Source organism: Neolamprologus brichardi, chromosome 20 (genome assembly GCF_056152115.1).
Source record: "Neolamprologus brichardi isolate AB-2024 chromosome 20, ASM5615211v1, whole genome shotgun sequence".
NCBI classification, from domain to species: Eukaryota; Metazoa; Chordata; class Actinopteri; order Cichliformes; family Cichlidae; genus Neolamprologus; species Neolamprologus brichardi.
Genome location: NC_142123.1, coordinates 28,815,853 through 28,839,081, shown reverse-complemented (window position 1 = coordinate 28,839,081; position 23,229 = coordinate 28,815,853). Strand labels below are relative to the sequence as shown.

At 39.4% G+C, this 23,229-nt stretch overlaps 2 protein-coding genes across 2 annotated transcripts; both read right to left on the bottom strand.

Moving 5' to 3' along the window:
* Positions 1–1,953: 1,953 nt before the first annotated feature.
* LOC148097017 (uncharacterized) lies at positions 1,954–4,467 on the bottom strand. The gene has a single exon (XM_087833863.1). The coding sequence runs from the start codon at positions 4,310–4,312 to the stop codon at positions 1,991–1,993; it is 2,322 nt and encodes a 773-aa protein (XP_087689989.1). The 5' UTR covers positions 4,313–4,467; the 3' UTR covers positions 1,954–1,990.
* Positions 4,468–6,345: 1,878 nt separating this feature from the next.
* Positions 6,346–9,331, bottom strand: LOC148097016 (uncharacterized). The gene has a single exon (XM_087833635.1). The coding sequence runs from the start codon at positions 9,311–9,313 to the stop codon at positions 6,998–7,000; it is 2,316 nt and encodes a 771-aa protein (XP_087689761.1). The 5' UTR covers positions 9,314–9,331; the 3' UTR covers positions 6,346–6,997.
* Between the last annotated feature and the right edge of the window lie 13,898 nt (positions 9,332–23,229).

Here is a 23,229-nt window from a genome sequence, read left to right as displayed (position 1 = left end):
GCTGCAGGCCAAAGTTTGACACCTATGACTTATGGCAAAGTTACAGTCTCAATGTTATTCTTTATTTTTTCTCAGTATCTTCTTGAGGGACAGTATGTGTATATGTGTACGTGATATTAAATGAATGTTTAAGTGCAGGTTATTGTGCAGACTCAGCACAGAGCATCAAAGAGTTGATTTGTAGTGTGTCACATCAGTGTGGTGGCAGCTGTCCTGGCAGCCATTTTTGGAATTCCATAAGATACTATGATTCATATCAGTATGTCACACATAAACACATTGTATTGAATGACAGAAAAACAGAATCTTATGAGAATTATAAGATTCTGCTAACATTCTGTCCACATTTGATAACCTGCTTAGTGATGTGAAATCATCATCAATGTGTGTGGGCAAAACAGAAGCAACTTTGGATTTCTAACTACAAATCCATTCTCTCTTGTTTCTTTTTGTCTTTATCCCACTCTAAAAGTTGGATGTAACAGTGAGACCAAATTCACAACCCAATAGAAACAGATCCAGGTACATTTACAGCAATATTCAAACTGAATACAGGCTGCTGGCCATTGACATGTAGTATCCTTTTGACTTGAAGTCACCTGGAACTGTAGCTGTGCTGTAAACAAATAATGAAGCACAGTTTGACCAGAATAAGAACTAGAATCTTTAACACACTAAGATAATAAAATACACAATCTATTTGGCTGGTAACTGGCAATAAGCCAGAGGACTAATGGCCCAGAAGGCCCAAATGAAACTAGTAATGTCCAGACATCTAGCCTATATTACTTAATATTCATTAACCTATTTAAAAAGCACTTTTGCTCTGTTTCAGGTAAAGTGTAAATCTGCACCTCTGATTTGTGTGATTACATTTTCTCTTTGTCTTTTTCTGCTGCAGCAGCCAAAGTCTGATTTATTAATGACAAACCACTGGTAGAAGCATCATAACATCAAGAAAACTGGACAGTTAAAGGATTTTTCTTTTTACATAAAAAAGAAAAAAAAAATGTTTGATGATCTGAAATGTTTAAGTGTGACAAACATACAAATAAATAGGAAAACGCTTTTTCACACCATTGTCATATAAAAGACTTACTTCCTTCATTCTGTTCATTGACCCCATTGTGGACCACTAAAATTTTGTATACTATGTAGTATATACCTTATTTACTTTATTTATTAAATTTTGGGTTAGTTTTGTTTTTTTGCACTACATTAGACAACATCAAAATAGCGTTGTCAAAAATGACAATAGCGTTGGCATTTTTGTTATTTGTGTTTTGTAATCTTTATAAAAACCTAGAAAAAAACACCTCTTAATCTTTGGTATATGGCGAGGCGCTGTGGACATCCAAGTTTGTGATTGTGTAGATTTTTCAAATCAATACCATGGTTGCATCTACTGAAAATCTCTGTGAAGCTTAAATCTCAGTGACCTTGACTTCAAGGTCAGAGGTCAACTTTTCTGAAAATCGGAGGAGTTTCACATTTATAACACAGGTATGTCTACTAGGAGGCTGAAGGGTAGCACTATATATTTATAAACAATCAAAAACAACAATTTAGTTCCAATTTGTATGGAATTTATTTCTGTAAACATGGTGTTTTAGGTCGGATTAAAGGACTGATGTGATGGTAAGGTGTCCGCTGCTCTGCTTTGAATATTGGTAGGCTTTTTTCTTTTTTTTTAATTTTCACAAGAATTGCTAGTTCCCCTAGAGTTTTGGCCACCCCAGCAATCAGAAGATTCCCTATGAGCAAGCATTTAGCGACAGTGGGAAGGAAAAACTCCCTTTAAAAAGGAAGAAACCTTCGACAGAACCAGGTTCAGGAAGGGACAGTCATCTGCCGCGACTGGTTGGGGTGGGGGGAGTGAAAATTAAAAGAAAAAAAAAAAGGCAAAGTGATAATTATTGGAGCAGATTAATTAATGTTTCCAGTGTAATTTGCTGTTAACATCCTTTTCCAACCCCAGTTTGTGTTTTTATCACTTTTGTCCAGGGTGGAAGGTGCCATGCTGGAGATTGACTCTGTATGGTTTTTCAATGTTGATACTTGGGAACCTGTTGGAGAGGCCAGGGTTGAAAAAGGGATGCCGTAGAACCTGAGAGGGTGTTATCCGCTGGTGTGCATCCAAGGCCAACATCTCTTTAATTAGACTGACAAATAAGCGTTGGCCATCTTCTGGTCCTCGTCTAAACATCATTATTTGTTCGAGGTCATCCAGACGTGTCAGTTTTATGTATCTTGTCTCCAAAGATTCATATCCTGTCTCATATTTAAATTGTTGGGCGGTCTTAAATGTCCAGCGTTGTTGGTTGTAGTTGTAGTTGTCTTTTGTGAAATAGTCTTCAGTGTACACGCCAGGATCGAGAACATGATCTGGTGGCTGACCCTGAGACTCTATGATGAATTTCAAAACATCATAATATTTTTTTCCAGGGTAGAGTGGCACCCCTGTAACAAGCTCAACAGCCACCAGCCCCAGAGACCACATGTCACTTGCTTCGTTATAAGGAAGGCCAAGCATAACCTCAGGTGCACTATAACCAACTGTCCCCACACGGTCACCAGGCATCACTGCAGACGCAGTACATGCGAGGCCAAAGTCTATAAGTCTGACTTTGACTGGAGACTCATAGCGATTTACAACCATGATGTTTCCAGGTTTGAGGTCAGCGTGCACTATTCCCAAAGAACCCAGGTGGGACAGAGCATTTGTGAGTTGACCTAAAATTGGCCTGACTTCACTTATGGGGAGACGCCGGTTATTCGGGTCCCCTATGTAGTCCCACAGGCATTGATCTAGGAGTTCAAATTTCAGGCAAACTCGCTCTCTGTCAAGGAAAAAGCCGTTCCATTTAACAATGTTGGCGGCATCTGGATCCAACCTTCGCAGCTGCTCCAGGATGAAAATTTCCTTTTTTGCCTGTTGCAGAATATCAGTGCGGTTCTTGTTCACCTTAATAGCCACAGCTCGGTTGGTTTTGGTATCACGGCATTCTGCTACAATACCAAAGCCCCCTTCTCCGAGGAAAGCCTCTACCTTGTAGTGGTTTCCCAAAATGCTCCCTTCAACTATTTCAAGCTCATCTGAGCTGAAGGATGGGCTGGCTGATGTGTGGACAAATACTTGCTGAGAAAATTCAACCGAGTTTTGAAAACTGCAGTTGATTTTCTCTGATCTCTTGCATTTCAAGTTTGAAGGGTGCTGAAAGACCACCGGGTTTGGTGGTCTTTCAGCACTCATGTCAATGCAAGGGGAACTCTTAGGGTTGAAAAAGGGATGCCGGAGAACCTCCGACGGTGTTATGCGCTGGTTTGCATCCAAGGCCAACATCTGTTTAATTAAGCTTACAAACAAACGTTGGCCATTTTCAGGTCCTCTTCTAAACATCATTACTTGTTCCAGGTCATCGAGACGCGTCAGTTTTATGTATCTTGTCTCCAGGGACTCATATCCTGTCTCGTACTGAAATTGTTGGTCAGTCTTAAATGTCCAGCGCTGTTGGTTGTCGTTGTCTTCAATGAAGTAGTCTTCAGTGTACACGCCAGAGTCTAGAACATGATCCGGTGGCTGACCCTGAGTCTCTATGATGTATTTCAAAACATCATAGTCTTCATTTCCAGGGTAGAGTGGCACCCCTGTACCAAGCTCCACAGCCACCAGCCCCAGAGACCACATGTCACTTGCTTCATTGTAAGGAAGGCCAAGCATAACCTCAGGTGCACTATAACCAACCGTCCCCACACGGTCACCAGGCATCACTGCAGACGCAGGACATGCGAGGCCAAAGTCTATAAGTTTGACTTTGATGGGAGACTCATGGCGGTTTACAACCATGATGTTTCCAGGTTTGAGGTCAGCGTGCACTATTCCCACAGAACCCAGGTGGGACAGAGCATTTGTGAGCTGACCTAAAATTGGCCTGACTTCACTTATGGGGAGACCCTGGTTTTTCCGGTCCCCTATATAGTCCCACAGGCATTGATCAAGGAGTTCGAACTTTAAGCAAACCCGCTCTCCGTCGTGGAAAACGCCGTTCCATTTAACAATGTTGGCGGCATCTGGATCCAACCTTCTCAGCTGCTCCAGGATGAAAAGTTCCAGTTTTGCCTGTTGCAGAATATCAGGGTCGCTCTTGTTGACTTTAATAGCCACAGCTTGGTTGGTTTTGGTATCACGACATTTGGCTACAATACCAAAGCCCCCTTCTCCAAGGAAAGCCTCTACCTTGTAGTGGTTTCCCAAAATGCTCCCTTTAACTATTCCAAGCTCATTTGAGCGGAAGGATGGGTTAGCTGACATGGTGAAATGTGTCGGCTTGGTCAGTGAATTGCTAAGTAACGCGAAATTCTCTCAAAACTCTCCAAAAGGGTTTGCTTACTGTCAGGTCAAGGTCCGTTGAGCAGCAAAGTTTAACAGAGCAAAGCTCCTATTTAAGGGTTTTGTCTCTCAGCAAGATGATGACATCACAAGAGATCAAAGGCATTCTACTTTGCATCATTGGCATTCTATTTTTGATCAATGGCATTCTATTTTTTCAGTTGAAACATTGAAAAAAAATAGTGTTTCAACAGGGCAGGCTGGCGCCCTGTGGGAGGCAGAGGTGATAGGGTAAGGATGCAGAGGATAAGAAAAGATCTTATCTGTCAGCTCATCAGTGAGCAGCCGCAGAATCACAGGTGCAGCTTGGCAGGGGATGGAGAGTGAAGACAAAATCAACAATGACTTATGGCAGGGGTGTCAAACTCAAATACACAGTGGGCTTTAATTCAAAACTGGAAAAAAGTCACGGGCTAACATTAATATTTATTGAAAAAAAAAAAACTTCCTCCAGATATAAGAATGAATCTTTTCTTATGGACTCAAATAAGTTTTGCTGGAAAACTGAATGTGGAACAAGCAAAGCTTAATACTAAACAATATATATATTAGCTGTATAATACCAGTAGGCCAGCTCTAATAGTAATTTGGTATGGCTTCGCGGGCCAAATGTAATTAGGCTGCAGGCCAAAGTTTGACACCTATGACTTATGGCAAAGTTACAGTCTCAATGTTATTCTTTATTTTTTCTCAGTATCTTCTTGAGGGACAGTATGTGTATATGTGTACGTGATATTAAATGAATGTTTAAGTGCAGGTTATTGTGCAGACTCAGCACAGAGCATCAAAGAGTTGATTTGTAGTATGTCACATCAGTGTGGTGGCAGCTGTCCTGGCAGCCATTTTTGGAATTCCATAAGATACTATGATTCATATCAGTATGTCACACATAAACACATTGTATTGAATGACACAAAAACAGAATCTTATGAGAATTATAAGATTCTGCTAACATTCTGTCCACATTTGATAACCTGCTTAGTGATGTGAAATCATCATCAATGTTTGTGGGCAAAACAGAAGCAACTTTGGATTTCTAACTACAAATCCATTCTCTCTTGTTTCTTTTTGTCTTTATCCCACTCTAAAAGTTGGATGTAACAGTGAGACCAAATTCACAACCCAATAGAAACAGATCCAGGTACATTTACAGCAATATTCAAACTGAATACAGGCTGCTGGCCATTGACATGTAGTATCCTTTTGACTTGAAGTCACCTGGAACTGTAGCTGTGCTGTAAACAAATAATGAAGCACAGTTTGACCAGAATAAGAACTAGAATCTTTAACACACTAAGATAATAAAATACACAATCTATTTGGCTGGTAACTGGCAATAAGCCAGAGGACTAATGGCCCAGAAGGCCCAAATGAAACTAGTAATGTCCAGACATCTAGCCTATATTACTTAATATTCATTAACCTATTTAAAAAGCACTTTTGCTCTGTTTCAGGTAAAGTGTAAATCTGCACCTCTGATTTGTGTGATTACATTTTCTCTTTGTCTTTTTCTGCTGCAGCAGCCAAAGTCTGATTTATTAATGACAAACCAGTGGTAGAAGCATCATAACATCAAGAAAACTGGACAGTTAAAGGATTTTTCTTTTTACATAAAAAAGAAAAAAATGTTTGATGATCTGAAATGTTTAAGTGTGACAAACATACAAATAAATAGGAAAACGCTTTTTCACACCATTGTCATATAAAAGACTTACTTCCTTCATTATGTTCATTGACCCCATTGTGGACCACTAAAATTTTGTATACTATGTAGTATATACCTTATTTACTTTATTTATTACATTTTGGGTTTGTTTTGTTTTTTTGCACTACATTAGACAACATCAAAATAGCGTTGTCAAAAATGACAATAGCGTTGGCATTTTTGTTATTTGTGTTTTGTAATCTTTATAAAAACCTAGAAAACAACACCTCTTAATCTTTGGCATATGGCGAGGCGCTGTGGACATCCAAGTTTGTGATTGTGTAGATTTTTCAAATCAATACCATGGTTGCATCTACTGAAAATCTCTGTGAAGCTTAAATCTCAGTGACCTTGACTTCAAGGTCAGAGGTCAACTTTTCTGAAAATCGGAGGAGTTTCACATTTATAACACAGGTATGTCTACTAGGAGGCTGAAGGGTAGCACTATATATTTATAAACAATCAAAAACAACAATTTAGTTCCAATTTGTATGGAATTTATTTCTGTAAACATGGTGTTTTAGGTCGGATTAAAGGACTGATGTGATGGTAAGGTGTCCGCTGCTCTGCTTTGAATATTGGTAGGCTTTTTTCTTTTTTTTAAATTTTCACAAGAATTGCTAGTTCCCCTAGAGTTTTGGCCACCCCAGCAATCAGAAGATTCCCTATGAGCAAGCATTTAGCGACAGTGGGAAGGAAAAACTCCCTTTAAAAAGGAAGAAACCTTCGACAGAACCAGGCTCAGGAAGGGACAGTCATCTGCCGCGACTGGTTGGGGTGGAGGGAGTGAAAATTAAAAGAAAAAAAAAAAAGCCAAAGTGATAATTATTGGAGCAGATTAATTAATGTTTCCAGTGTAATTTGCTGTTAACATCCTTTTCCAACCCCAGTTTGTGTTTTTATCACTTTTGTCCAGGGTGGAAGGTGCCATGCTGGAGATTGACTCTGTATGGTTTTTCAATGTTGATACTTGGGAACCTGTTGGAGAGGCCAGGGTTGAAAAAGGGATGCCGGAGAACCTGAGAGGGTGTTATCCGCTGGTGTGCATCCAAGGCCAACATCTCTTTAATTAGGCTGACAAATAAGCGTTGGCCATCTTCTGGTCCTCGTCTAAACATCATTATTTGTTCGAGGTCATCCAGACGTGTCAGTTTTATGTATCTTGTCTCCAAAGATTCATATCCTGTCTCGTATTTAAATTGTTGGGCGGTCTTAAATGTCCAGCGTTGTTGGTTGTAGTTGTCTTTTGTGAAGTAGTCTTCAGTGTACACGCCAGGATCGAGAACATGATCTGGTGGCTGACCCTGAGTCTCTATGATGAATTTCAAAACATCATAATATTTTTTTCCAGGGTAGAGTGGCACCCCTGTAACAAGCTCCACAGCCACCAGCCCCAGAGACCACATGTCACATGCTTCGTTATAAGGAAGGCCAAGCATAACCTCAGGTGCACTATAACCAACTGTCCCCACACGGTCACCAGGCATCACTGCAGACGCAGGACATGCGAGGCCAAAGTCTATAAGTCTGACTTTGACTGGAGACTCATAGCGATTTACAACCATGATGTTTCCAGGTTTGAGGTCAGCGTGTACTATTCCCAAAGAACCCAGGTGGGACAGAGCATTTGTGAGTTGACCTAAAATTGGCCTGACTTCGCTTATGGGGAGACGCCGGTTATTCGGGTCCCCTATGTAGTCCCACAGGCATTGATCTAGGAGTTCAAATTTCAGGCAAACTCGCTCTCTGTCAAGGAAAAAGCCGTTCCATTTAACAATGTTGGCGGCATCTGGATCCAACCTTCGCAGCTGCTCCAGGATGAAAATTTCCTTTTTTGCCTGTTGCAGAATATCAGTGCGGTTCTTGTTCACCTTAATAGCCACAGCTTGGTTGGTTTTGGTATCACGGCATTCTGCTACAATACCAAAGCCCCCTTCTCCGAGGAAAGCCTCTACCTTGTAGTGGTTTCCCAAAATGCTCCCTTCAACTATTTCAAGCTCATCTGAGCTGAAAGATGGGCTGGCTGATGTGTGAACGAATACTTGCTGAGAAAATTCAACCGAATTTTGAAAACTGCAGTTGATTTTCTCTGATCTCTTGCATTTCAACTTTGAAGGGTGCTGAAAGACCACCGGGTTTTGTGGTCTTTCAGCACTCATGTCAATGCAAGGAGAACTCTTAGGGTTGAAAAAGGGATGCCGGAGAACCTCAGACGGTGTTATGCGCTGGTTTGCATCCAAGGCCAACATCTGTTTAATTAAGCTTACAAACAAACGTTGGCCATTTTCAGGTCCTCTTCTAAACATCATTACTTGTTCGAGGTCATCGAGACGCGTCAGTTTTATGTATCTTGTCTCCAGGGACTCATATCCTGTCTCGTACTGAAATTGTTGGTCAGTCTTAAATGTCCAGCGCTGTTGGTTGTCGTTGTCTTCAATGAAATAGTCTTCAGTGTACACGCCAGAGTCTAGAACATGATCTGGTGGCTGACCCTGAGTCTCTATGATGTATTTCAAAACATCATAGTCTTCATTTCCAGGGTAGAGTGGCACCCCTGTACCAAGCTCCACAGCCACCAGCCCCAGAGACCACATGTCACTTGCTTCATTGTAAGGAAGGCCAAGCATAACCTCAGGTGCACTATAACCAACCGTCCCCACACGGTCACCAGGCATCACTGCAGACGCAGGACATGCGAGGCCAAAGTCTATAAGTTTGACTTTGATGGGAGACTCATGGCGGTTTACAACCATGATGTTTCCCGGTTTGAGGTCAGCGTGCACTATTCCCACAGAACCCAGGTGGGACAGAGCATTTGTGAGCTGACCTAAAATTGGCCTGACTTCACTTATGGGGAGACCCTGGTTTTTCCGGTCCCCTATATAGTCCCACAGGCATTGATCAAGGAGTTCGAACTTTAAGCAAACCCGCTCTCCGTCGTGGAAAACGCCGTTCCATTTAACAATGTTGGCGGCATCTGGATCCAGCCTTCTCAGCTGCTCCAGAATGAAAAGTTCCAGTTTTGCCTGTTGCAGAATATCAGGGTCGCTCTTGTTGACTTTAATAGCCACAGCTTGGTTGGTTTTGGTATCACGACATTTGGCTACAATACCAAAGCCCCCTTCTCCAAGGAAAGCCTCTACCTTGTAGTGGTTTCCCAAAATGCTCCCTTTAACTATTCCAAGCTCATTTGAGCGGAAGGATGGGTTAGCTGACATGGTGAAATGTGTCGGCTTGGTCAGTGAATTTCTAAGTAACGCGAAATTCTCTCAAAACTCTCCAAAAGGGTTTGCTTACTGTCAGGTCAAGGTCCGTTGAGCAGCAAAGTTTAACAGAGCAAAGCTCCTATTTAAGGGTTTTGTCTCTCAGCAAGATTATGACATCACAAGGGATCAAAGGCATTCTACTTTGCATCATTGGCATTCTATTTTTTCAGTTGAAACACTGAAAAAAAATAGTGTTTCAACAGGGCAGGCTGGCGCCCTGTGGGAGGCAGAGGTGATAGGGTAAGGATGCAGAGGATAAGAAAAGATCTTATCTGTCAGCTCATCAGCGAGCAGCCGCAGAATCACAGGTGCAGCTTGGCAGGGGATGGAGAGTGAAGACAAAATCAACAATGACTTATGGCAGGGGTGTCAAACTCAAATACACAGTGGGCCAAAATTCAAAACTGGAACAAAGTCGCGGGCTAACATTAATATTTATTGAAAAAAAAATCTTCCTCCAGATATAAGAATGAATCTTTTCTTATGGACTCAAATAAGTTTTGCTGAAAAACTGAATATGGAACAAGCAAAGCTTAATACTAAACAATATATATATTAGCTGTATAATACCAGTAGGCCAGCTCTAATAGTAATTTGGTATGGCTTCGCGGGCCAAATGTAATTAGGCTGCAGGCCAAATTTGGCCCGCGGGCTAGAGTTTGACAACTATGAACTAGACAACAATACTCCGGCCAAAATGATGGCAACATTTTCATTATATTTCTGTTAAAATTGAAAAAAAAGAAAAAAGAAAAAAAAAGAAACATTGAAATATGTAGGTAACTGTAGTACCTAATAACAATGATAATGTTCATCTTAATCCAGTTCTTAAACTTCCACAAAATCCCAAATGTTGGGATACTTTTAAACACTATCTAACAAAACTAGCTTAAATAAAGCAAAAAAAAACACGAGAAAACAAAATAGCTTAAAAAAATTTAAACAATTACAAAAAAGAAAGGAGTTCATTTTTTTTAAACAATCTTTAATTAAATAATTACAAATATAAAGTAAAATGTATTCAAACAGGAGTTCAGTAATTCAAAACTAAAGAAAATATGATAAAGATAAACATAAGTTAAAAATACATAATAATAATAATAGTAATGATACTAATGATGGTAATAAAGAGCTCAGTAAGTAAAAAATATAAATAACATAAACTAAAAATAAAAAAAACATACATAGTGAAGTATAGATCATTAAATAATAAAGCAAAATAAAACAGAATATATCTGCATTACTAACTGTAGTGCAGAAAAAGTGCACAGCAAATGTTAGATGACATTACAGTGGCCAGTGGAATAAATAAAAATAAAAGATGATTTTTTTTTAAAACTGATAGTCCTGTGTTATATGTATATTCATCAGAGAAGTGGGATGAAAGTATTTTTATATTCTCTGGTGAGCAGATGGTGAATAAGCAAACGCCCACAGTAGGTTTGGTTATAATTTCTCTTAACTTCCACACTTTTGATGAATTATAGTTTGTTTTCATATCAACTAATCATATTTTGTCAAAGCTGCAAAATCTATATGATGTAAATTCAAAAGAGCACTTTACAATGGCCTTTAATCCTGTATCCCACAACTTCGTTTTTCCCATGCAGCTCTTAAATGACTCTCTGTTAAGTACTTCCACTTCCTAAGCAAGCCTATTATAAATGCACAGGAAATGGGAAAGCTTGGAGAAAGAGCGCCTGTTTGGGATTTCTCTGCAGGTTTTCACTAAGCACCATTGTTCCTCCTATCCTGGCTTTAAAAAGGCTGCCGCTCAGGCCATGAATGGAGATGATCTCACTCTTGGGAAGAAATGGCATCATCTTTTAGCAGGAATGACAGAGACATCAGCCTTTGCAAAATATTTAATACTTTTATTGGCTGGTCTTCAAGCACTTTGCTTCAGAATGAAATACTACTGTATGCATTGCCATGAACTTCAGAACAGACATTTATATTCTCCAGATAAAGAATCCTACTGCTTTTGGCAGTCCACTGCCTATTCATGTGTTATAACCATGACACTAACATTTTTATTGATTGAGTAAATCACATGCATGAAGCCCCCCACCCCACCCCACCCTCAACCAAAGAATATATATATATACATATATATATATATATATATATATATATATATATATATATATATATATATATATATATATATATATATATATATGATGGTCCTCTGACTTTCCAGCTAGAAGCATGTGTTTCCATTTATCTTGTGGAAAATCTGCTCTATAAAAACTATGTAACAAAGTAACAACAGTTACATTCCCCACACTGACTGGTGACTCTTTGACTTTTTGTTTAGCAAGACAAGTAATTAATTGAACGAACTTTTACCTCAAATTTTTCTCATCATTGGACTGGTACGACAGTTTTAAAGATATTCGTGGTCATCTCAACAGGTGATCCAGGTGATATATATAAAAATATGTATTTTTTTTGCCCCCCCCCCCTTTTTTTTTTTCTTTGCCCCCCCCCCCCCCTTTTTTTTTTCTTTGCCCTTTTCTTTGCCCTTCATCACTATTCCTCTTCCCTGCTGTCTTTGTTTCCCTCCCACAGGGTTTAAAGGGTTTACAGAGGATCTGATGAAGAGAAAATTGAATATAGTAGTGACTGTCCCTTGTTGATGCCAGGTCAGAGGAGAATGGCCAGACTGCTTCAAGCTTCAAGGAAGGCAACATGTACTCAAATAACCACTTGTTGCATCCAAAGTATGCACAAGAGCATCTATGAACACACAACACATTGAACTTTGAGGCAGGTGAGCTATAGCAGAAGACTCCACCTGGTGCCACCTCAGGACAGGAAACTGAGGCTGCAGTTCACACAATCTCACTCTGCCTTGTATTCATGGTTCAGGCTGCTGCTGGTGTAATCGTATGGGGAGTATTTTCTTGGCAAACTACCATCACATCATAGCTAAAATGCTATAGCCTATCTGGGTTGCTGACCATGTCCGTCACTTTCTGACCACAATGTACCCATCTTCCATCTTCACACCATCCCCAAAAGCTCAAATCTTGAACATGACAATCTAATTATTTCTAATTCCAATTTCTAATTATTTCACAGGTTAAGAGTTTGACAAACAAAATGTCTGAAGAGTTGATAAAATATTATCTGTTCTTATTATTACAGCAATCTTATAGTCAAGTTGATTCATAGAAATTTAATTGATTTGAAAAAACTAATCAGGTTATACTTTACAGACTGTTTAAAAAAAAAAGATGTAGTTACAGTTTCACGGTTGTGTATGTGTAAGTTTCTTTTGCCTTGTAAATTTTGAATTTTTACTTTTTATGTAAAACTTACTTCGTCCATCATGCTTATGAATATGATTATTGATTTTATCTTCTACTTCAGCTAAAGAATATTTCATGGTTCACGAAAGTCCTCATCAACTTTGTCTCAGTTTTCTCAGTCCTTGCCTTACCCCCGAGCTCCTTTTACTAATCTGAGATCAAAGCACTCCCCTCCTTCTGAAGCTGTTGAGTCAGCAGTTGGCTGATCCCAAAATGCAGACTGCTGGAGAAACTTAACAGCAAACTTGGTAGCACACATATTTTCTAGACTGTTCTGGGTTTTATTATAACATCACACGATCTTGGTAGGTGATGCATATGAGCACAGGCTTTCCTTTGAAAGCGTTTGATGAAGTAATAAGTACAAATTTAGGAAAATATGCTTATTAAAGTTCTGTCCTAGCTGGATGAGAGGATATCCCTATTAAATGTTATTACATATTAAGTAATAGCAGCAGGTGCTTAGCCACAGCTCAGTTTCCTTAAGGTCAAACACAGAAAACAAACTGAGCACGTATGAGGGATTTTGTATGGGAATCAAAAATGCACCTAAATGGTAGCAGTTGGTTGGTTTCTCTCTTAGTGCCACCATGAAGTTCAGATTTTGTTAAAATTCATCACTGAAATTAATTAAAATGTTCACGCTGCACCATTATTAGATTCAATTTGAAATTTGTTGTGTATTTTACAATAGCTTATACAATAAATTAAATAATGAACATGATGACCATGATAACTCAGACTCTAAGTTTTTACATTTACATTTTTTAAAGCTTTTTCATATTTAGTACATACACCTTTGTGCAACCAAGTGCAACCACAATTGTGTGTTGCACTCGAGGCTAAGCTATCTTCTTTGGTTTCTTAGTGTTTTAGCTCATTATCTAGGTAGTATGAGTAAATGTACACCACTAAAGAATGTATTTATCTATTTATTTTGTTGTCCATTGGTAAAATATTTGATTAGGTACCCCAAAATTTCAACGTACTGAGAAGTAACTCAAAATTTAAAGATACATTGTAAGTTAAAATTTTGACATAAACTTGCGGAGATTTTGAGATTTTCAGTACCTTTTTTAAGTAGTAGAAACAAACTTCCATACATCTACTACCATCATCAAGACAAAATTATTTAGATTATCTATAGAATACTAACCTACATTGAACATTGTGACTACCTGCTAAATATTAACATGCTAGGACGTTTATGTTAGCAAACCATGTTTTCTAAGATATAACCTTGTATTGAAACAGTGGTTGGGAGACTAACTGTTTTCTATATCTTTACACTAAAGCTCAATGCCTATCAGTACTTAATTCTAATTTTAGATATTAAACAACTTAGACATCTTCTTATGGTGCAACCTCAAAATCAAAGGCTAATTTTGCATATGCTAATTAACAAATGTATCCTCATTCACTGAACTTTGAGCACAGTGATATTATCTTAAATATTTATATATTGTTTTAGTTAGCATGCTAACTAGGTCTGAAGCTGTCCTAAATTAAAAATGAATTCATATTAAAGGGGAAAAAACTTGAATAGAAATCAGTAAAAGTGATAATGGCATGGTTTTCAGAACTGACAGTTTGCTAACCAAGCATGCTAACATTAGCTGACTTAGCACACCACTGTTTTATATAAATATAGTGACTTCAGGTTCCAAAGAAACTCTAACATAGTGACTGTGCAGAAATGTTGCCTATGTCCCTGTTTTATATGGAGTTGAAGAATATGTCATCATATTTTCTCATCATTATTTCTTTGTGCAATGCACCAGTACCACTGGCATCAAAGTAGGCCATGAGCATGATGCTACTGCCACCATGTCTGACAGCTGGTAAAGTATCCTTAGGTTTGAAACCTCCAACATTATTCCTCCAAGCATGCTTCTTGTCTGGGCCAGATAGCTCAGTCTTGTTCTCACTGTAAAGCTTTTCTACGGAAAATACTTGGCACAAATTTAGTTGTGCTTAAAGGTGTTGATTTTGGCCTAATTTTTTGGTCAGACCTTGGCAAAGTGGTGACACATCTCGAAGTTAGGATCTGCATGTGGCAGGGCGTGGTCTGTGGCGCCACTGTGGGGAGGCTGACACACCTGAGCAGCATCAACAACTACACCTGCATTTAAGAAGATTGAACTGAGTCCTGTTGCTGTTGTTGTTGGTGTGTGACTGACAGCTGAAAAACTGTGGCTGAGTACTGTTGAAACAGCAACCTAACCGATGAAAACTTCTGACGATAACTGAATAAGCCATAATCTTATGGAACCTTCATAACCCAAAAAACAAGAGCAATAAAACGTCTAAAACCTTTAAAATAGGGCAAAGGCACCAAATTTTGCCCCGCAGTTGTCCAAGCTATTTTCATCAGACGTGACTCTCTTCATGTTTTTTCTGTCCCACTGAAACTACATGGTTCCAACCATTATTTTCCACAGGTCTTATTAGCCCCAGATAAAATGAGCAGGGACAACACCAGGATGCCCGCAGCGGTGAGCTTTCAATGGCTGTACCTTTATATTTTAATTAGAGTTATGAAAGTGGTATTGACCTTAATCTAAGATAAGTGCATTTTCCAAAATGTCAAACTCTTCTTTTATGATTTGGATGATGAGATTTATGGGCAGATTACAAGCCATCATATCAGTAGTAGACTCTTCATGTTTCATCTCCCGTTGCCAACTCTGTGTGGCATGTACCGGGAGCAGGGATGAGTCCTGCCTCTGTGCAGGGAGGCAGGGAGCCGTCGGCTCCCATTTTTGCTTCCATCGCAGACTCGCTCTTTGCAGACATAAGCACCGCTGCGGCATCTCCAGGAGAGACATGTGGGTCTCTGGGATGCTGACCTACTTTTTCTCCCCTTTTTTGGTCTGCTGGAGAGAGTCTCTCTGCTGAGCACACAGCTTGTAACACTACAGATGAGACATGTACAAATGCCGCATGGATGTTTTGTATTATGCATGCATATCTTCTCAGCGCACTTACTTTAAATTTTAAATTCATTTTAATCTTGCACTAGAAACGCTGTGCTCATACTAATTGCATACTGGCATGATGTATAATACAGTATTTGTGTGTTACTGTCATCTGGCTTCTTTATCCAGCGTAAAAACAAAGAGGTTAAAACTGAAATTTTGCAGTTTGATATTTTAGGCAAAATGTCGACATTTTCTTCAAATTAGACACAAAGATTGATAGTATGCTTACATTTGTATAGGAAAAAAAGCCAGAAAATATGATTTAAAAAGAATCGGCGGCACTGGTTGCCCCTGAAATATTACCCAGAGAGCCAGTCAGAGGCTGAATTGTAAAACATGTTATTGTGGTGGTGAGTTCTGCTGTATTTTTGACCTTTCCGTAAGTCATCATATGTAATGTGAATTATAGTGGCATTTTTTTTGTGTTGTCATCGGCTGAGCACAGACTTGACAGGTGATTTCATATATACAGTTGTTATGTCCCAGTGAGCACTGAACTTACAGGGAAGGCAGATATGTGACATATGACCTTTGTGAGTTTGAGGTGCTCTTTGCCAGAAGCTGTTTACAGTCACTCTGAGATCACTGCTGACTTATTTAACAGTCCTGCCAATGCACATTAACCCAGGAACTTGACATCTCATCCCGAGTGCTTCTCTCTGTCACCTCTAGCTGTGAAACACCTCCCTGCATGTGTTCAAATCCATCGCTGTTGTTCAGGTAAAATAACATGGAAGATATTCTGAATTTGCTTTATATTTAGACTGTTCTCTATTAAGTTCACGATGACCTATAAATGTGGATCATTTACAACCCACTCAAGAATTATATTACAAATTTATGGACACGAACAAGACAAAGCCAAAGATTCGTCTATGACACTCTTCAATGCAGCACATTGGGCATATATAGATACTAAATATGAATAGATATAAAATACAATGAAGTCCAACAATGTTCGAGATAAACCCTGATTACATTGTGATGTTTCTGACTTTTTAATAAGTTCTGTCTAAAAGTATAATATTATTATTTCAGTTTCTCTATATTTTTTGTCAATTTTATTCAGTCTACTGCTGTTGTACTTAAAGGCTAATTTAAATTTAGTCTTATTCCTATTCACGTCATGGTCTACAGCTTTTGTTGGGTCATTTTGAGCTTTCTGTTGGGACTGCTTAGTTCATAGTTCTAGTTTCTATTCTCTAGACTCTGTTTAGATTTAACTTCATGCTACTTCTGTAAACCAGTTGTAGGGGGATGCAAATTAGTCACTTGATTCGTTGATGTTTCTTAACATACTCCAGAGAACATTAAAAATGAACTAAAGCTATCACAAGACCGATTAAAAAAATTGGTAAGACTCTCTACATAAAAATATGTCTATGAATTGTTTTAAAGTGGACATGAAACACTACATTACTAATCTCTGTCTCTCTTCCACAGCATGTCTTTATCCTGTCTTCCTTCTCTCACCCCAAATGGTCAGGCAGATGGCCCCGCCCCTCTCTGAGCCTGGTTCTGCCGAAGGTTTCTTCCTGTTAAAAAGGAGTTTTTCCTTGCCACTGTTGCAAAAGTGCTTGCTCATTGGGGGTCATATGATTTTTGGGTTATTCTCTGTATGTATTATTGTAGGGTCTACCTTACAATACAAAGTGCCTTGAGGTGACTTTTGTTGTGATTTGGCGCTATATAAATAAAACTGAATTGAACTGAATGTACTAATGACTAATTTACCCCACGGAGCTCAGCTCTCAAAAACTGATATGGATGTAATACTGTTCATGTTGCTGGATTTAGGAAATAAGTCCTTAAAATTAAAGTTTTAAGAACATGTTTAGCTCCATCTTCTGTCAGGACAGAACATGACATCGTGGGTTGGTTGTGGTCAGTAGACTTATATTAGTTTATGTTAGCTGACTAGTAACAGAAAATAAGGACACTAAAACTAAAAAACACTCTAAGGGGATCACTTTTGTATTCAATTCAATTCAATTCAATTTTATTTATATAGTGCCAAATCACAACAACAGTCACCTTAAGGCGCTTTATATTGTACAGTAGATCGTACAATAATAGATACAGAGAAAAACCCACCAATTATATGACCACCAATGAGCAAGCACTTTGGCAACAGTGGGAAGGAAAAACTCCCTTTTAACAGGAAGAAACCTCCGGCTCAGGCAGGGGCGGCCATCTGCTGCGACCAGTTGGACCAGCTGCAACCATATAACCATGGTTGAAATGGGGTGGTACATTCCTGTAATACCAATATATATCATAAGATGGTGCAGTGAGTCAAAGTAACCTTTATTTAACCACATACATGATTAAGAGCAGTTTGGGTATAGGTTCAAAATTAAATATTAGAAGTTAAAAGAACAGCAGCAAACACCTGGAAACAGTTAAATACACCCACTGGTAAAACACTGCCTTCTGCTGGTGAAGGTTTGAGTGGTGTTTTGCAGAGGGTGATTACAAAAAGTACCTTTGAGAACACAGCATACTCAAAAACAGAGTTTCAGTGAGTAATTAGACGATTTGACCTTGGTTCTATTGCATGTTAATCGTCTTAGGGTAAGCCTAATTGCTTAAGGAATCACAGGCTTTACAGTGCAAAGCCCTTTAGTTCTGCAGCTTTTCATCGTCTGCAGTCTGTTGTTTCTGTCAGTGATTCCCCGTGAGGGAGAGAGTGACAGGATATCATTACTAGAGGAGAAGGTGAGTGTTGGGTCAGGGATGGAACTTTAAACAAAGGAAAATACTCTTCAGGAAGTCTGTTTCACTGAGTCAGCTGGACTTAAGTCAGGTATTCCGAGCAATCCACATCATCACCACAAAGTATGAGGCCATCAGGGACTGGGTCATCCAGAGTCACACGGGTCAAACACTGTCATATACGTCATCTCAGCAGAAAAGCTGACCTCTTCAGAAAAAAAAATTATTGCACTAGAGCTTGGGTCACTAGGTAGCCATTTCATGTTTTCCCTGTGCCCATATGGTTTCTCTTCAGGTCTTCCTGTTTCCTATCACAATACGAAGAGATGCAAATCATGTTAATAAGATGTGCGCACGCACAGTTATGTCTCTCTACGTTGGTCCTATGATGGGCCAACAATCTGTCCCTACACCTTACTTTACCCCAAAGCCAGCTGAGAGGCTCATATACTCAACAGTCTTATTTTAAATCCAGAGGTGAACATTTTTTCTTGTGCTAGACTTGTGTAGAATCATTGAATTAAAGCTAAAAGTCTTGATTGCTGAGATCCACTGTGGTGCTCTACAGAGGCAGTATTACAGAAATTATGTTATTAAAAGCCTCAAAGCCTAGCCGCTGTTTTAAAGTGTCCTTTTGATTTTGAATTGTTGTATGCCACTAAACTTTCTTCAACTTATCAGCATAAAATCAGAAATCCTATTGTTCAGTCCCACAAACCGTATTAATATCACTGAGAGTTCTCTTGGCCCCTTGTCTACTAATGCAAAGCTCATTGCCAAAAACACAGAAGTTCAATTTGGTTAACTTTGAACCACAATAAATACATTAATAAAACCAATGTTTTCAAACTCAAAACTGGAGAAAGTCATTCCAACATTTATTTTCTCAAGACCTAATTACTGCAGCTCCCTCGTCTTTGGCATGAATGAAAAATCTCTCTCTCCTCCATCTGGTTCAGAAAGCAGCAGCTCAGCTGCAAACTGATTTTTGGAGACAGTGTCACATTTAGGCCCTTCTGGCAAAAGTCAAGACCATGTTTTTGCTATCAGAGACCCTTCACTTTTAAACAAACTGCCTGAGGAGATTAGGCTTGGAAATTAAATAAACTCCTTTAAATCACTTCTTAAAACACATTTTTAAAGACTTGCTTTGATGTGGTTCCACATGTTTTACTTGGGAAGGGGATGAAGCAGCATGAAGCTCAGATAATGGACGAAGTGGACAGTTTTCAGTGATTTCAACAGTAGGTTTCAAGTTTCAGGTTCTGTTAGCAAATTTTAAAACAACAGACGTTAGACCAAATTGCTTTATAGTTACACTCTCATGCAAACTAAAATGAGGAACAATAAATCCTTAAAATCTATTTAAAACTTCACACATTTCCAGGAATAAAGAAGTTCTTAATCTATAAAGAAGATTTAGAACCCCACAAGGTTGACCCTACAGTAATACATACAGGGAACAACCTAAAAATCATATGACCCCCTATGAGCAAGCACTTTGGCAACAGTGGGAAGTAAAAACTCCCTTTTAACAGGAAGAAACCTCCGGCAGAACCAGGCTCAAGCAGGGGTGGGGCCATCTGCCACAACCTGTTGGGGTGAGAAACGGAAGACAGGACTAAAGACATGCTGGCTTATCACAGCACACAGCTGCAACATGTACACAATGGTACCATACCTCTGCTCAGGTGGTCAGTGCCTCACCTCGTAAGAGCTGTAGTGGGTTGTGACATCTCCTCCAGACCTCAAAAAGAGGAAACTGCATTTGTAGGTCATGACATCACTTCCAAACAGCTGCATAAGGTTGTGGATTTATCACCAAATACCTACGGTAGGTAGTGGCATCATCTCAAGACAAAGTGCTGTGTCAGTTTGGGCATCATCTCCAGACAGAGGCCACTGCTGCAAGAGATTGTGGCATTTCCCTCTAACAGAGGCATCTACTGTGGTGGGTCATTGCATCACCTCCAAACACCAGTAGGTTGTGGTATTATCACCAAATAGCTGTGGCAGGTTGGGCATCAATTCTGGACAGAGGCAGGTAGCTGGTCATGACATCTCCCTAAAACAGAGGCAGCTGCTGCGGGAGTTTGTGGTATCACTGCAAACAGCCGACGCAGGTCTTGGCATCATCCTCAAACCACAGTGTGCACCAAAAATAATTGAGGGCTGTCCTCTAAGTGCCACAGTCAGCTGCCGCGTTTCGACCCCATCTTTGCTCCTGCAAAGCTCTGTGTAAGACAAACACACAACCATGGTGGTCCCTCAAGGCAGTCAGATAGAAGGTTCTCCAAGTCTCTAACTACATTTCCAGGGTCTGAATTGAGTTGCTGTGCAAAATAAAGGAGGTTAAATATCTCCGGGCCTTGTTCACAAGTAAAGTGACATTGATGTGTGGATAGGTGCAGCGTCAGCAGTAAAGCGGAAGGCAAAGCTTTCCAGCTGCCGTCCTTGTTCCAACACTCATATAGTCACGAGCTTTGGGAGAAAGAATGCAGACGCCAAGCGCCAAAATAAGCTTCCTCTTCAGGGTGGCCCTAAGAGACTCTACGAGGAGCAGAGTTATTTCTCCTTTTTGCTGAACACTGTCAGTTCATGCCTCTTGGTTGCTTTCCATTGGAACTTGATCCTTCCAAATGGTCAGATACCTGCGGGTAGACCCAGAAGATAATGAAGAAATACTACATCTCCAAGGATGTCTTAGCCTAGATATTTAGAATAAAATGTATGAATATGGATTTGATGTTATGAGAGCTTTAGAGGCGCTGCTAGTTGGATTTTGTTACCTTTTAAGAAAAGTGTTTCATGAATAATGCATGTAGCTGCTCCCCAACGAGGGAAGGTTATACAAACAAACAAAATTAGTGCTTTTCTGTGTACATTTTGTCTAACACACCTCATGACATCTCGGTCAGTATATTTTGCCCATTTCATCAGTTCTGCTCAGCAAACACGCCTGAACAATGTTTTTGTTTTTCCCTGCTCGTTGTTTTGGGGGGAAAGTAGGGCAAGAAATGCTGCAGGCTCATATAAGTCCCCGGCCTTTGAACACACACACTCACACACGCACGGATCAAACGAACACGGATACATGAGCTCTAATAACTTCACTCTGATATCGTCACAGTGCAATGAAGTAAAGGGATGGCTAAGCAGGTTATGTTAGGGGAATGATTTATTTTTTTTCTTCCATCTCTGTGACTGTTTTCACGTATTCTGCTCTGAGGACATCAAAGGATGGATTTAATATCAAATGACCACATGGGTGTGAGTGTGTCTGCAAGATTTTGAGGAGGCAGGGAGGCTGGTGTTGCTAGGTGATGGCTTGGCGCTACTGAGGGAGGCGGGATGAGACATGATCAGAGGAAATTCTTGCTATTGAAGTCTGAGCCTCTGACTCTCCAACACCTCTGCTGGCTGATGTGCCCATGAGGTGCTCTTAAGAGCAGACAAGATGCACTTTATTTATCCAAAAGTCAGGTAATTCCTTTGTCACAGCAGTTAAAAATGAACCATAATATGAATTTAAATACAAATTTTGAGTAATAATAAATGCAAGAAAGAAAAAAAAAACACAATTTATATAATGGCTTACTAAAGTTAGTGAAAACAGAATAGCAAATATAAAATGAAATTAAAATTGTGCTTTTTTTCAGGTTAATTATGGAAAAAAACAAAACCTCAGACTTGTTGAATGATTTAAATTTACATACATTAGCTTTAAAACAGCCCGTGAGTTCAGGTCTAAGACAAGTGGTTTCAGGTAATCAATCTAAGCCAGCTTTCCTCTGATTGGCTGTTCCTTGCAAACAGAAGGTTGGTACAGAAAGTGGGTGGAGCCTCTGTTTTCACAGGGAGAGCTGTGTGCCTTAAATGGAATCCGCTCTTAGTGATGTCCCACAAATCTAAGAGTAGGTTTAAAAGAAAAAAAGGACTAATGGCATTCATAAGTGCAAACTCACATACATCTATCATAAACACTGAGTGGCTATGTCTGCTCCCAGATTGACACTTTAATGTGAATTTCAAATATTTTAGACTCCCAGAGACTGGCTTCAAAGTTTTTCAGTTCACAGAGTTGTTGCGTCAGACACATGAAACCTGCAGACACCACCAATGAAGGAGTTATGGAGATTACTTGTACACCCACTGACCTCGTATTTGCAATAAACCATATATGACAGGAAATAAGGAAAAGCATAATATTTCATCTTAAATCATTAAACCATTGGCTTTTGCTTGACATCGTGAGTCAAGCTCGACTATTGGGGACTAATTTATTTATTTAATTAGAGATTCACAGTGACCAGAAGAATCTCACTGACCTTTAATATCCCATGATTTCTCCTTCAGCACCATTATTAAGTGAACTGTCAGGACCACTACATAAAGGTTACCCTCTCAGTGAATTGTAATAACCTTGGGATGTCATGTAACTTCATAACCACAAGGGGGCATTGTTGCCTCACTGCTGCTGTAAAACTGGTTTCCTTTGAGTTTAAAAGCTGGTGAAAGAAAAGTGAGGAAATATTTTATTTTTAGCATAACTGTGGGTTACATATTAGTCCATGGGTGTGTTTGTAGAGTTCCAGCTATGTCTGGTATTTAACTCGGACTGATTATGTCTTTAGAGAAGACACAGAGGCAAAGAGCTGATATCTGTTGGACTTTTTTGTAAACTTTACCTCAAAAGGTTTGCACAGTTTTTCTGTGGTTATGAAGTGCCCTGAAAAATATGTGCCCTCTTCCTGATTTCTTAGGGGATTTTTTTCACACATTTGTCACACTTCCATGTGCAGATCATCAAACAAAAGCTACCTGGCTGTATCTAAAAAAGTAATTTTCTCCTAAA

Bases quoted from the DNA above. Each gene is read 5' to 3' on its own strand.
- LOC148097016 (XM_087833635.1), bottom strand. From the start codon at position 9,313: ATGTCAGCTAACCCATCCTTCCGCTCAAATGAGCTTGGAATAGTTAAA.
- LOC148097017 (XM_087833863.1), bottom strand. From the start codon at position 4,312: ATGTCAGCTAACCCATCCTTCCGCTCAAATGAGCTTGGAATAGTTAAA.